This window comes from Neovison vison, chromosome 5, assembly GCF_020171115.1.
Source record: "Neovison vison isolate M4711 chromosome 5, ASM_NN_V1, whole genome shotgun sequence".
Classification (NCBI taxonomy): Eukaryota; Metazoa; Chordata; class Mammalia; order Carnivora; family Mustelidae; genus Neogale; species Neogale vison.
Genome location: NC_058095.1, coordinates 34,209,612 through 34,223,829, shown reverse-complemented (window position 1 = coordinate 34,223,829; position 14,218 = coordinate 34,209,612). Strand labels below are relative to the sequence as shown.

At 40.0% G+C, this 14,218-nt stretch overlaps 1 protein-coding gene across 2 annotated transcripts in view; it reads left to right on the top strand.

Annotated features, from left to right (window-relative positions):
- The window catches only part of TADA2A (transcriptional adaptor 2A), a 52,655-nt gene that overhangs the window by 2,985 nt on the left and 35,452 nt on the right, over positions 1-14,218 (top strand). For both annotated transcript variants that reach the window (XM_044248458.1, XM_044248457.1), the window contains exons 2-4: positions 580-707; positions 9,643-9,749; positions 11,288-11,347. In XM_044248458.1, the coding sequence (XP_044104393.1) occupies positions 683-707; positions 9,643-9,749; positions 11,288-11,347 (192 nt within the window). In that variant the 5' untranslated portion in view covers positions 580-682. The remainder of the gene's footprint in view (positions 1-579; positions 708-9,642; positions 9,750-11,287; positions 11,348-14,218) is intronic.

The window sequence follows — 14,218 nt, the reverse complement described above, 5'->3', positions numbered from 1 at the left end:
AGATTATTTAAAACAGGGGCACCTGGGTGGCTCAGTTGATTTAAGTGTCTGACTCCTTTTTTTTTTTTTTTAAGATTTTAATTATTTATTTATTTTTGAAAGAGAGAGACACAGCGAAAGAGGGAACACAGCAGTGGGGGTGGGAGAGGGAGAAGCAGGCTTCCTGCCAAGCAGGGAGCCCAATACAGGGCTTGATCCTGGAACTCTGGGATCATGACCTGAGTCGAAGGCAGAAGTGTCTGACTCTTGATTTGGGCTCAAGTCATGATCTTGGGGTCCTGGGATCAAGCCCTGCGTCGGGCTCTGTGATCAGTGGGGAGTCTACTTGAGATTTTCTCTCTCCCTCTGCCCCTCCTGCTGCTCTCCCATACACTTTCTCTCTCTCTCTCTCTTTAAAATAAGTACATCGTAAAAAAAAAAAACAAAAAACCCGTAAGACAAAATTTAAAAAAAGATAAAATAATTTGCTTAGCATTACAAAGCTAGGACGTGGTAGCACTGAATATGTTGCATTGTCTTCTCTGCATCTTTCCCTTTGAATTATTTTCTGATCCATATACCACTTTTGTTTGTTCATAGGGGTCATCAAACTTTGGTGTATGTGTTGGCCAGTTTTGACATCTCCTTGAAGGAGTGCTGCATTGAGGAAGATCAAAACAAGACTGTTTGCAAATTTTAGGGAATGGACCGTTTGGGTTCCTTTAGCAGTAAGTATAATGGGAACAAGTCCCAGGTGAATATTAACAGCAAACTCAAGTGGAAGTTAATCAAAGAAGAAAAATAAGCACTTTGAAGCTAAAGCCCTATCTGATCCTAAAGGAATAAAAATATCAAATCAAAATAAAATTAACCAATACTTGGGGCGCCTGGGTGGCTCAGTGGGTTAAGCCGCTGCCTTCGGCTCGGCTCATGAAGCTAAAGCCCTATCTGATCCTAAAGGAATAAGAATATCAAATCAAAATAAAATTAACCAATACTTGGGGCGCCTGGGTGGCTCAGTGGGTTAAGCCGCTGCCTTCGGCTCAGGTCATGATCTCAGGGTCCTGGGATCGAGTCCCACATCGGGCTCTCTGCTCAGCGGGGAGCCTGCTTCCTCCTCTCTCTCTCTCTGCCTGCCTCTCTGCCTACTTGTGATCTCTGTCTGTCAAATAAATAAATAAAATCTTAAAAAAAATATATTAACCAATACTTAATTGATTGCCCACTAAACACATGACACAAACATATAACCCTAGGTCTTGTAAGAAAACTATGCTCAGGCATAATATGATTAACCTACAGTTTAGAAATTTTTTTTTTTTTTAAAGATTTTATTTATTCATTTGTCAGAGAGAGAGCAAGCACAGGCAGACAGAGAGGCAGGCAGAGGCAGAGGGAGAAGCAGGCTCCCTGCCGAGCAAGGAGCCCCATGTGGGACTCGATCCCAGGACGCTGGGATCACAACCCGAGCCGAAGGCAGCTGCTTAACCAACTGAGCCACCCAGGCGTCCCCCTACACTTTAATTTAAGAAAGCAATTGGATTTCTCTTTAGAACCAATAACATATTTTAGATGCCTTGATAAAAAATTAAGTGGTAGAACAAAAGACATGCTTCTCTACTCCTTCTCTTTTAAGGGGAATTTGTGCTCTAAGAGTGAACCACAGTATTATAATAGTAATGCAGAAAATTATGCTGTGTGTGTGAAATAAATTCAGGCAGCCATAGCTATGGAGAAAAAAATACACTGCCTTTTTTTTGTTTCTGATGATAAGAGATTTGGCAGAAATAGAAATTCTATTGTTAGATGTTAGTAGTGTTCCAATGAGAAGAAACAGAAAGCCACTTTTTAGGGTATTTCCTTTTCACCTATTTCTTTTTTTTTTTTTTTTTTTTAAGATTTTATTTATTTATTTGACAGAGAGAGATCACAAGTAGGCAGAGAGGCAGGCAGAGAGAGAGAGAGGAGGAAGCAGGCTTCCTGCTGAGCAGAGAGCCCGATGCGGGACTCGATCCCAGGACCCTGAGATCATGACCTGAGCCGAAGGCAGCGGCTTAATCCACTGAGCCACCCAGGCGCCCCCCTTTTCACCAATTTCTTAAAGAACCTCATAGTTACTCTCTCATCACACATACCTATATAAAGTTAGGACAGAATGAAGTCTTCAAAACCTCTAGTTCAAATTTCTCATTTTGCACATGGAGAAAACTGAAATGAATTTTTCTGATGCTAAAAATGTAAACTGAAACCACTCCCATTCCCTTTTTTAAAATAAAAAAAAATTATTTTTAAACTTTTTATTTGGAAATAATTTCAAATTACAAGAAAGTTGGAAGAATAAGAATCATACGAAAAATCCCCATAGGCCCTTTATTAACTTCTTACTCCATTTTTGTGTTTTGTTTCTCTGTAAATATATAGACAGTATATAATATGTATTTATATGTTCTTTTATGTGTAAGTAGATATGGATACCCCCCTTTTTTTCCTCCAGAATATTTTTTAATGGTAAGGGACATATATCATGGTCCTTTACCCCTAAGCATTGTAGTGTTTATTTCCTGAAAATAGGGATATTCTATTTTTTAACTTCAGTAGGGTTATCAACTAGTAAATTTAACATCCATGAAATAGATTTATCCGATCTGCCATCTTGTTCATTCAGTTTTGTAAGTTGACTCAGCAATGTTCTTTATGGTGTTTTTTTCCTTCTAATACAAGACACAGTCAGGAGTCAGGTCTTACCTTAAGCCTTAAGACCTTAAGTCCGGGGGCGCCTGAATGGCTCAGGGGGTTAAAGCCTCTCCCTTCGGGGGCGCCTGGGTGGCTCAGTGGGTTGAGCCACTGCCTTCGGCTCAGGTCATGGTCTCAGGGTCCTGGGATCGAGTCCCGCATCGGGCTCTCTGCCTGCCTCTCCGTCTACTTGTGATTTCTCTCTGTCAAATAAATAAATAAAATCTTTAAAAAAAAAAAAAAAAAAAAGCCTCTCCCTTAGGCTCAGGCCATGATCCCAGGGTCCTGGGATCAAGCCCCGCATTGGGCTCTCTGCTCAGCGGGAAGCCTGTTTCCTCCTCTCTCTCTGTCTGCCTCTCTGCCTACTTGTGATTTCTCTGTCAAATAAATAAATAAAATCTTTAAAAAAAAAGACCTTAAGTCTCCTTTTTTTTTTTCCTTTAAAGATTTTATTTATTTATTTATTTATTTATTTATTTGAGAGAGAGAGAGAGCATGAGAGGGGAGAAGGTCAGAGGGAGAAGCAGACACCCAGCAGAGCTGGGAGCCTGATGCAGGACGACTTGAGCCTAAGGCAGCGGCTTTAAACCAACTGAGCCACCCAGGCGCCCTCATTATCCTCCTTTAAACTGAAACATTTCCACAGCCTTTGTCTTTAGTGACATTCACACTTTTGAAGAAGACAGGCTCTTCCTCTCTCCCCCTTTTTTAAATTGAAGTTTCTTGTTTTTTTGTTGTTTTATTGAGGTTTGTTTGGTCTTATTCTACACCTCATTGGTGATAATCATCTTGAAGACCCAGTTATGGTGTCTCTTTGAGTTCTTCACTGTATAATTTGTATTTTTCCCTTGGGTATAAATTAAAAAAAAAAAAGTGTAAGGATACACTTTCAGGCCATTAAGTACCGCATTCCTCATCAAAATTTCTCCCGGGATTTAATGTCCATTATGATTTTCCCTTAATCCAGTCTTTACTGTCATGCAAAATGATGATTTTTTTTCAAATCCAGCACTCTCCACATTTGCTGCTTAGCACTTACAGAATTATATATGTTATACAGCTATATGTATTCCATGTAATATATAAAATACATATTATATAATTTCTTGATTATATAATCAAGAGACCTGTCTCCCTTATTTCATTGATGTATTTATTGTAAGCGTGGACATGCGAATTCCTATTTTTTCAAAGGTTTATAATTCATTATCATACTTATTTTGGTTCTCAGATTGTCCCAGTTTGACCTCTGTAATCTCCTTTATTCTGGCTCCTGTGTCCTTAATAACACCAATCACTTTTTTGAGCATCTCCTTACCTTTTGGCTGCATGTTCTGGGTACATCTCTTATCTTCCTTGCCTCAGCCCTGGAATCAGCCACTCCCCTGAAGAGCCTTGGTTCCATTTTTTTTTTTTTTTTTAAATTTTTATTTATTTATTTGACACAGAGAGAGAGATCACACAAATAGGGGATAGGGGGAGCTGCAAGCAGAGGGAGAGGGAGAAGCAGGCGCCCTGCTGAGTTAGGGAGTCTGATGCAGGGCTCAATCCTAGACCCCGGGATCACCAAGCAAGCCATAGTCAGACGCTTACCCGACTGAGGCATCCAGGCGCCCTGCCCTGGTTCATTTTAATGAGGACTGATATTAGAGACCAAGATCTGGTCATTGCTACTAGCATGTTTTGTATCTTGGCTCTTAGACCTACAGAGCTGTGAAATATCTGTGATACATGCTATGTACATATACACCAACATACATACATATTTACCCATACATACACTTTTAAGAAATCGTGAGTTCCCATTGATACCTCCAGTTCATCTTCAAAGCTTTTTTCTTGTTTTGCCCCATTCCTTATTTGTGTGTCTTTTTTCCTTGGTGAGTGAGAACCTTGACACCCAACATCAGCACAGTATTCTAATACATCCAGAATTGTGTCAGAGTTGCTTTTCACATACCACTACATGAAACAGACCTCCTTCAACAAGTTCAGGATTTGTTAGCATCATCGAAGACTGAAGTTATATTGTTAAATGTCCATAAGCTGTTTGGATTTTTTTTTTCCTTTTTAGTGTGGTTATAGTATTCTTTTGAAATACTATTAGGTTCGGGACACCTGGGTGGCTCAGTTGGTTAAGCAGCTGCCTTCGGCTCAGGTCATGATCCCAGCATCCTGGGATCGAGTCCCACATCGGGCTCCTTGCTTGGAAGGGAGCCTGATTCTCCCTCTGCCTCTGCCTGCCTGTCTGCCTGTGCTTGCTCTCGCTTCTTTCTCTATGACAAATAAATAAATAAAATCTGAAATACTATTAGGTTCATCTGTTCATGCTGCTTTCAGTTTTCCCTTTCTATATTTACTAATTCAATTTTTCAAATTCAAGGAACATAACTACACTTCCAAAAGCCAAAACTGTAGAAAAATATGTATTTGGAGAATTGTTACTCCTTCCTATGTCTCTTTCACTCCATTCCATTCCCTCTCCCCCAAACCCTTGTAGGTATCCAACTTCATTGTTCTCTAGTTTAACTGTCCTATATTTCTTTTTGCAAAGATAATCGGACACACCTATGTTTGGGTTTTTTTCCCCCATTTTGTACAGGATGAGGTGAGCGATAGCGCATGCTATGTGCGCTTTTTTTGAAAAAAATTTTTTTTTTTCTGGAAATTCTGTTTTAGTTTGTAAAGGTTGTACTCATTCCTTTTTTTTTTTTTTTTAATAGTTGCATAGTACTCCTTTGTGGGGGTACTCTCCAGGGCTTGGATATATCTAGGTAGTCTTTTTTTTATTTTATTTTATTTTATTTTATTTATTTGACAGAGAGAGATCACAAGTAGGCAGAGAGGCAGGCAGAGAGAGAGAGGGAAGCAGGCTCCCTGCTGAGCAGAGAGCCCGATGCGGGACTCGATCCCAGGACCCTGAGATCATGACCTGAGCCGAAGGCAGAGGCTTAACCCACTGAGCCACCCATGCGCCCTAGGTAGTCTTTTTTAATGCCAGGTAATGTTCTAATGCATTCCCATCAGCAGTATATGAGAATGCCTCTTTCTCTACATTCTTACTAAGAAAGTATTATTAAGACTTGGAGTTTTTGCCAGTCTGATGGGTGAGAAGTTACATCTCTGTGTAACTGCCTCTTATGAGTGAAGTTGAGTGTCTTTTCATATGTTTAAGGGCCATTTTTTTGTCTTTCTCTTTTTTTCTAATTACTCTTCATTTCTTTTGCAATAGGATTTTTTTTTTTTTTAAGATTTTATTTTATTTATTTGACAGAGCGAGATCACAAGCAGGCAGAGAGGCAGGCAGAGAGAGAGGAGGAAGCAGGCTCCCTGCTGAGCAGAGAGCCCGATGTGGGCCTCGATCCCAGGACCCTGAGACCATGACCCTAGCCGAAGGCAGTGGCTTAACCACTGAGCCACCCAGGCGCCCTGCAATAGGATTTTTGTTCTTTTTTTTCTCCCCTCAGTTTTTAAGTTTTTATCATTGTATATTGGGAACTTTAGCCCTTTATCTGTAATATGCTTTCAGATATTTTCTTATAGCTTATTTGCCCTTTTATCTTGCATATGGTGTTTTTTTGCCAAGGAAGTTTTTTGTTAGTGTTGTGTAATCAAATTTATTAATTTTTCATTGCCTTTAGATTTTGAATGATGATTTTTTTTTTAAAAAAAGATTTTATTTATTTATTTGACAGAGAGAGATCACAAGCAGGCAGAGAGGCAGGCAGAGAGAGAGAAGGAAGCAGGCTCCCGGCTGAGCAGAGAGCCCAATGCGGGGCTCGATCCCAGGACCCTGCGACCATGACCCGAGACAAAGGCAGTGGCTTAACCCACTGAGCCACCCAGGCGCCCCTGAATGATGATTTTTTAAAAAGCCTTTCCTTACTCTAGAATATCTTTGTGAAGGATAGTTTGGCTTTGTGTATCAATATGTATGTTCAACAGTTCTAGTTCTAGAAAAATACATATTCCAAGGAACACAACAGCATTTTTCATAATAGTGAAAAATTAGAAACAACATAAATGCCCACCAGTAGAAAACAGATTTGATTAGTTGTTCTCAACCATACAAAACCCCATGTTTTCCTTTTATAATATTTTTAGAGCCCCTTTGCTCTTTGGAAACGAAATGCCTAGATAATATAACACATCTATACCCATGATGTCAAAGAAACAAATAATAATGCCCTAACTATAATACAAAGGATAAACAAAAGAGAATAATGAACTAATGTAATTTATTATAAAGTAATATGTATCTCAATATGTTTAGACACGATTTCAGTAGAAGACATAATGACTTAAGTAGTCAGATGCTTGCACCCATATGTTGAATCACTGTGAATCTTACAACTACAAAAGCACAGTGATTCATGTGTGTTGTATTGGTGACTCAGAAATCCCACAAGCTTGAATAACTCTTGGTAAAGTTCTGAATAAAACAAGATATAATCTCCTGTAGAAGTAGATGCAGTTGCCTTCCTGGAAAATTCAGTATATATTAAAACTGTCAAAAACATTTTGTTTTATAGGTAACATGGAATTGGGTTCTCGGTTATGTAATTATGAACGGGTTTCTCACCAACTTTGAATGTCTGGTAGGATATTTGAAAGTTGTACAGGACATTGGTCACTTCTTTGTTACGTAGGAATGTCTTTTTTTTTTTAAAGATTTTATTTATTTATTTGACAGAGATCACAAGTAGGCAGAGAGGCAGGCAGAGAAAGAGGAGGAAGCAGGCTCCCCACTGAGCAGAGAGCCACACACGGGGCTGGATCCCAGGACTCTGGGATCATGACCCAGGCCTAAGCTTAGCAGAGGCTTTAACCCACTGAGCCACCCAGGCTCCCCATTGTGTAGGAATGTCTTGAGCCATGTAGGGCATCTAGCAACCCTGGTCCTCACCTGCTAAATGCCAGTAGTACTCTCTAGTCCTTGTGGCAACAAAAAAAGCATTTCCTCAGATTTCCAAAATGCCTTCTTAGGGAACAGTTGAAAACTAATAGGTTAGCTGATGGGTACAATGGAATATTATTCATACATTAAAAGGAACAAGGAAGATGTACACGTAAGGTCATGAAGGATTTGACAGTATATCATCAAGTGAAAAAGCCTACAAAACATTGTGTATAGTATCACTTTTGTTAAAATATGTACATATATATCCATTGAAGAAAGGCTGGAACTCAAAACATTAATAAGGATGACTTTATGCTTTTGTTTTCTAAAATTCTTAAAACTATAAATTGGGTTACTTTTACAAAATAATTACTTCTTGATGTAAGGGTTTAAAAGCGCTTTGCTTTGGTCAGTGATGGATATTTTTCTTGAGGAAAGAAAAACAGCTTATATCATTAAAAGGATGTAAGGAAGAAGGTAATTTGGTAAAAATTGTCATCGGGCATTTAATTTAAAACAACTTTGTTCTTCCATGTCAAAACTTAAAATGGGAGAAGCGGGGTAGTTGCTGTTCTATCTACTTATTTTGAAGCTATTGCCAGGATTATGTTTCTTTCCCCTGTTGTCTTCCTCCAGGTCTTCATTTAGAAACAAATGAAAAGAAATTTTTAAAAAAGGAAACAAATGAGGGCGCCTGGGTGGCTCAGTGGGTTAAGCCGCTGCCTTCGGCTCAGGTCATGATCTCAGGGTCCTGGGATCGAGTCCCGCATCGGGCTCTCTGCTCAGTAGGGAGCCTGCTTCCTCCTCTCTCTCTCTGCCTGCCTCTCTGCCTACTTGTAATCTCTCTCTGTCAAATAAATGAATAAAATCTTAAAAAAAAAAAAATAAAAAAATAAAAAAGGAAACAAATGAAAAGAACAATAATCATCACTTGAAGGAGGGAAAGGTGCCCTGAAGAGTGTTTCTTGGGCTTTAGGAAGGAAAGTGCTATTACAGAATGTGAGAAATCCTGCCTCAGGCCAAGCAGATTAAATTCTTTAATCTACGTTCAAAGCCTGTGTTTTCTTAGACTCCTGCTGTTCAGGAGCCTAACTCCTCCTGAGCAACTTCTCTAGGTTGCCTTGGCTCTAGAGGCACACAGTATCTGTTTTTTTTTTTGTTGTTTGTTTGTTTTTTTTAATCACTTTAGACAATTTAGATTTTACTTCTTGCCTTAATATTTTAGAGACAGTATAGTAACAATCATTGAAACTATAGGAAGGTGAGCTAAACTCTCTACTTTTTTTTTTTTAATATTTATTTATTTATTTATTTTTAGATTTTATTTATTTATTTGACAGAGAGAAATCACAAGTAGATGGAGAGGCAGGCAGAGAGAGAGAGGGAAGCAGGCTCCCCGCTGAGCAGAGAGTCCGATGCGGGACTCGATCCCAGGACCCTGAGATCATGACCTGAGCCGAAGGCAGCGGCTTAACCCACTGAGCCACCCAGGCGCCCCTCTACTTACCATGAGAGAAAGGGAGCTTTCCTGGGTTTAAGTCTCAACTCAGATATGTAGTAGTATATTGCAAACAGATACTTAAAGGAGTTTTTCACCCCAACTTTCTATTACGAAAATTTGCAAACTTACAGAAAAGTTGAAAGAACAGTACAGTTGGCCACTACCTACATTCAACAATCATTAACATTTGTCACATTTGCTTTATCTAAAAATATATGTGTGTGTTGTGTAAGTATGTGACATTTTCTCTCCTGGAAAAATACCTAGGAGGGCAAGCTTATGTTTGTAAATTTCTCTGCAGGGGTCCTATCTCCTTAAATGCCATTTATAGTAGTAGATACTACTACAGGAAGGAACAAAGCTGCCTTGAAAGAAAAACGTAGTTTTTGTTTTTTCTTATTTAGAATGAGCTCATCTTGTCTCCAAGACAAGCTGAGTCTTCTGCAGAGCTCACCACCTATGTAGTTATTTGCAGATTTTCACCTTCTTACCCTTTGGTAATCATAACATGTTTTTCTTTCTGTTCTAGATGATCCCTCTGATAAGCCACCTTGCCGAGGCTGCTCCTCCTACCTCATGGAGCCTTATATCAAGTGTGCTGAATGTGGGCCGCCTCCTTTTTTCCTGTGCTTACAGGTAACTTTTCCATTACACAGTTCACCAGTGAAAAGTTGGGGAACAGAGCAGTTGGATGACATAGACTGTTGAATATTCTACATCTCTATATCAGCTTAATGCTCAGCATTGCTTTTGTCAGGAGATTTAAAGTATTGAGACTAAAGGGACTGCTGGTTGGCTCAGTTGGTTGGGTGTCTGCCTTTGGTTTGGGTCATGATCTCAGAATCCTGGGATTGAGCCCTACGTAAGGCTCGCTGCTCAGCGAGCAGCCTGCTTCTCCCTCTCCCACTCCCCCTGCTTGTGCTCTCTCACTCTCTGTCAAATAAATAAATAAAAACCTTTTAAAAAAATAAAAATAAAGTATTGGGACTCTGGGAAACAGAATTGGAGGATTATTCCTTTTGGTAGCACCAATGACACTGTTACTGAAGAGTGATCTTTGGTCAAGTGACAAGGGAACAAGTCATTCTGTGGATGATGATAGTAATAATACTAATTACAAATGCTAACTTTGTTGTCGAACACTCTTTTGAGTAATTTGCGTAAATTAACCTTTAGTTCTTCACTATAACCCTATGAAGTAGGTATGATTAGCATCCCCATTTTATAGAGAAAACTCAGGCAAAGAGAGTTTGCTCAAGGTCACAGAGCAAATACCATATTATATTGGATCCAAGATGCTATTGATTGTAAGAAGCATCCCAGTTTTAAAAATGACAAATGGGTGGGACGCCTGGGTGGCTCAGTTGGTTAAGCAGCTGCCTTCGGCTCAGGTCATGATCCCAGCGTTCTGGGATCAAGTCCCACGTCGTCGGGCTCCTTGCTCGGCAGAGAGCCTGCTTCTCCCTCTGCCTCTGCCTGCCTCTCTGTCTGCCTGTGCTCGCTTGCTCTCCCTCTCTCTCTGACAAATAAATAAATAAAATCTTTAAAAAGAAAAAATGACGAATGGGTGATGGAAATTGTAATACCCTTTTTATTATAAGGTGAAGCCTCATTTTAGAGTTTATAAAATATGAAAAAATACACATTTTAGATTTGCCTAAATATTTTAAGTTTGGAACCAGGTTTCAGATTTACTCTTAGTCTGATTCCAGGGCTTATGCTCTTTTTTTTTTTAAAGATTTTATTTATTTATTTGACAGGCAGAGATCACAAGTAGGCAGAGAAGCAGGCAGAAAGAGAGGAGGAAGCAGGCTCCCCATCGAGCAGAGAGCCCAATGTGGGGCTCTATCCCAGGACCATGACCTGAGCCGACCTGAGCCGAAGGCAGAGGCTTTAACCCACTGAGCCACCCAGGCGCCCCAGGGCTTATGCTCTTATCCAAAGAGGAGATGTCCTAGGAAAAAGTCAGTTTTTCAGATTATTTTTTCCTCTGTGAGGGCCACTGAAGAGCTGTGATCAGGTATGTTAACCATCCGCTTGTGGCTGCAGACAAGATTAAATGAATTCTTAAAAACTCATCCTAAGAGTAGAGTACCTCCAAACCATCTTTCATCCTATAAGAAAGCGTTTCAGAAAGTAGCTTTTTGGTAACCTACTTTTCCTTTCTTTTGCAGTGTTTCACTCGAGGATTTGAGTACAAGAAACATCAAAGTGATCATACTTACGAGATCATGGTAATGGTGAAGTTGCAGGGAATTTCCATTCATTTGTCAAGTATTGTACTGGGAATATCTTTTTCTTCATCTCCAAGTATCTCTTTCCCTTTTCTTTCTTCCTCTTCTGAATTAGGTAATCATTTCCTAGTAAGTGTTTTAGGGTTTTATGAACCTACTAAGTCATTAAGTCCAAAAATCATTTTATATACTCAGATTTTTATTTCAAACTTGGAAGGAATTTGAAAGTACTTATTGAGGGGCGCCTGGCTGGTTCAGTCAGTAGAGTATGTGACTCTTGACTTCGGGGTTGTGAGTTCAATCCCCATGTTAGGGGTAGAGTTCCCTTTAAAAAAATTTGAAGGTTAAAAAAAAAAGTACTTGTTGAAATTTACTGATATAACCATAAGAGGTACACTGCATTTTAGGTTCACTGATAAACATACAGTAAATGTGTTGTTGCTGTTTTGGCTAATGATATTATTATGTGGTTCATGTGGGCAGTGGTGAAGTTTACATCTGGCACTCCCTCCTCCTGCCTTGGGGAAATTAGTTACCCTCTGAGGGTGAAGTTGTAAAATGACATTGAGTGAATGATATGACAGACTGGCTTATAGGCCAGAATAAGACTTGACTGGAACCTGATTGATTGTACTGCCACCTCTAAAGAAGGAATGAGAGGCAGGTGTTGGTAGTATCCCTTCTAAGCTCTAGTCAGAGGAATGGGCACTTTATTTATTTATTTAAAGATTTTATTTATTTATTTAGAGAGTGAGAGAGACCAGGAACAGAGGGCAGGGGAGAGGCGGGTAGGGAAAGGGAGAAGCAAGATCCCCATGGAGCAGGGAGCCCACTATGGGACTCCTAGGACCCTGAGACCATGACCTGAACTAAAGGCAGACGCTTAACTGACTGAGCCACCCAGACATCCCGAATGGGCACTTTAATAAGCCAAAATGAGTATCTGGTCTGCTTGGCAGGTGTATATATCTTCTTAGAGATAGTTTTGTCGGTTACAGAAAATAACAAGGCACCAAGTCATTTTCTTACATTTGGCCCCCATTCAGTTTGTTTTTTGTTTTTTTCAGGAAAAAATACTGGCTGGGCATTTTAACAGTAATAATTTCACATTGTGAATTAATCCACTTATACTTGTGTTAGTTTTCTTTGCTCCCACAACAAATTATCAAAAATTAAGTGGTGTGAGATTACACAGATTTATCGTCTCACAATTCTGTAGGTCAGAAGACCATTAGGCTCACCTGCTTTGCTGCAGTTCCTATAATGTCAAAAATGAGGGTGTTGCCTGCCTGGGCATTTATCTAGAGGTCCCGGGAGAGAGTCTTGATTCCAGTCTGCTTCTGTTCTCATTCAGGTTGTTGACAGAATTCCCTACCTTGAGGTTATAGGACTGATGCCACTCTTCCTTTATTGGCTGATGGCCAGGGCTTGCTCTCAACCTCTAGAGACCTCCTTTCTTCATCCTCAAAGCTAGCAGGGATGAGGAGTTCTTGAGGGTGATTGACGAAAAATGCCTGGAGTCTTTCTGATCTCTCTTGCTTCCTTTGTGCTGACTTTCCTGCCTCCTTTCCTCTTATTTACTTTTTCAAAAACTATTCATTGATTTGATGGCGCACAAGCAGGGGAGCAGCGGGCAGAGTGAGAGGGAGAATCAGGCTCCCTGCTGAGGCTTGATTCCCAGGACCCTGAGACCACAACCTGAACCAAAGGCAAACACTTAACTGACTGAGCTATCCAAGTGCCCCCCTTCTTCTTTAAAGGAAATTTTATTGGAGTGCCTAGGAGGCTCAGTTGGTTAAGTGTCTGCTTGTGGCTCGGGTCATGATCCCAGGGTCCTGGGATCAAGCCCTACATCGGGCTGTCTGCTCAGTGGGGAGCCTGCTTCTTTCCCTCTGCGTACCACTCTGCTTACTTGTGCTCTCTCTCTGTGTGTCAAATAAATAAATATCTTTTAAAAAATAAAGGAAATTTTATATAAGTAATCTCTACACCAGCATGGGGCTTAAACTCATGACTCTGAGATCAAGAGTCACATGTTCTTCTGACTAAGCCAGACAAATTCTCCTCTCTTACCTCCCTTTTCTACTTTTAAAGCCTTGTGTAATTTCATGGGACCCGCCCAAATTAATCTAGGCAGCTATCCCTATTTTAAGATCAGCTGATTAGTGCCTTAATCCCATCAGCAGCCTCCCCTCATAGTAATATCTAGTTACTATTTGATTGAATAATCAGGGGACAGGAATCTTGGGGGTAAAGGGGTGCATCTTTGAAATTCTGCCTACCACAGTGCCGTAATATATCTACTTCACCCTTTAGAAAGGGTGAATTAGCATCTCTGAGTCTGATTATTTGTGGGGTCCTGTTTAAGATGAGTTTCTGGGCCTATAATGCTGAGAGTCAGATCCTGGTCCATAATTAAAGAAAATGCTCCTTAGAGTTCTTGGCAACCAATGACTAGCCTTCCCCTCCTTCTCTCTAAACACCTTCAGTCTTGTAGTTTCTCCACTAATTATAGGATTTGGAATAAGGTCTTTTTATATTAGACTTTGTTTTAGAGAGCAATTATAGGTTTGCACCAGAATTGAGTAGAAAGTCAAATTTCCCACATATCTCCTGCTCCAACACATGTATAGTCTCTCCCATTAATATCCCTCATGAGAGTGGTACATTTGTTTTAACTAATAACCTACATTGACACCTCATTATTATCCAGAGTCCCCATTTACATCAGAATTTACTCTTGGTGTTGTATATTCTGTAGGTTTATACAAATATATAATGTCATGTATCCACCATTATAGTATCCTACAGAATAGTTTCATGGCCCTAAAAATCCTCTGTGCCTTGCCTGTTCATCCATCCCGCCGCCCC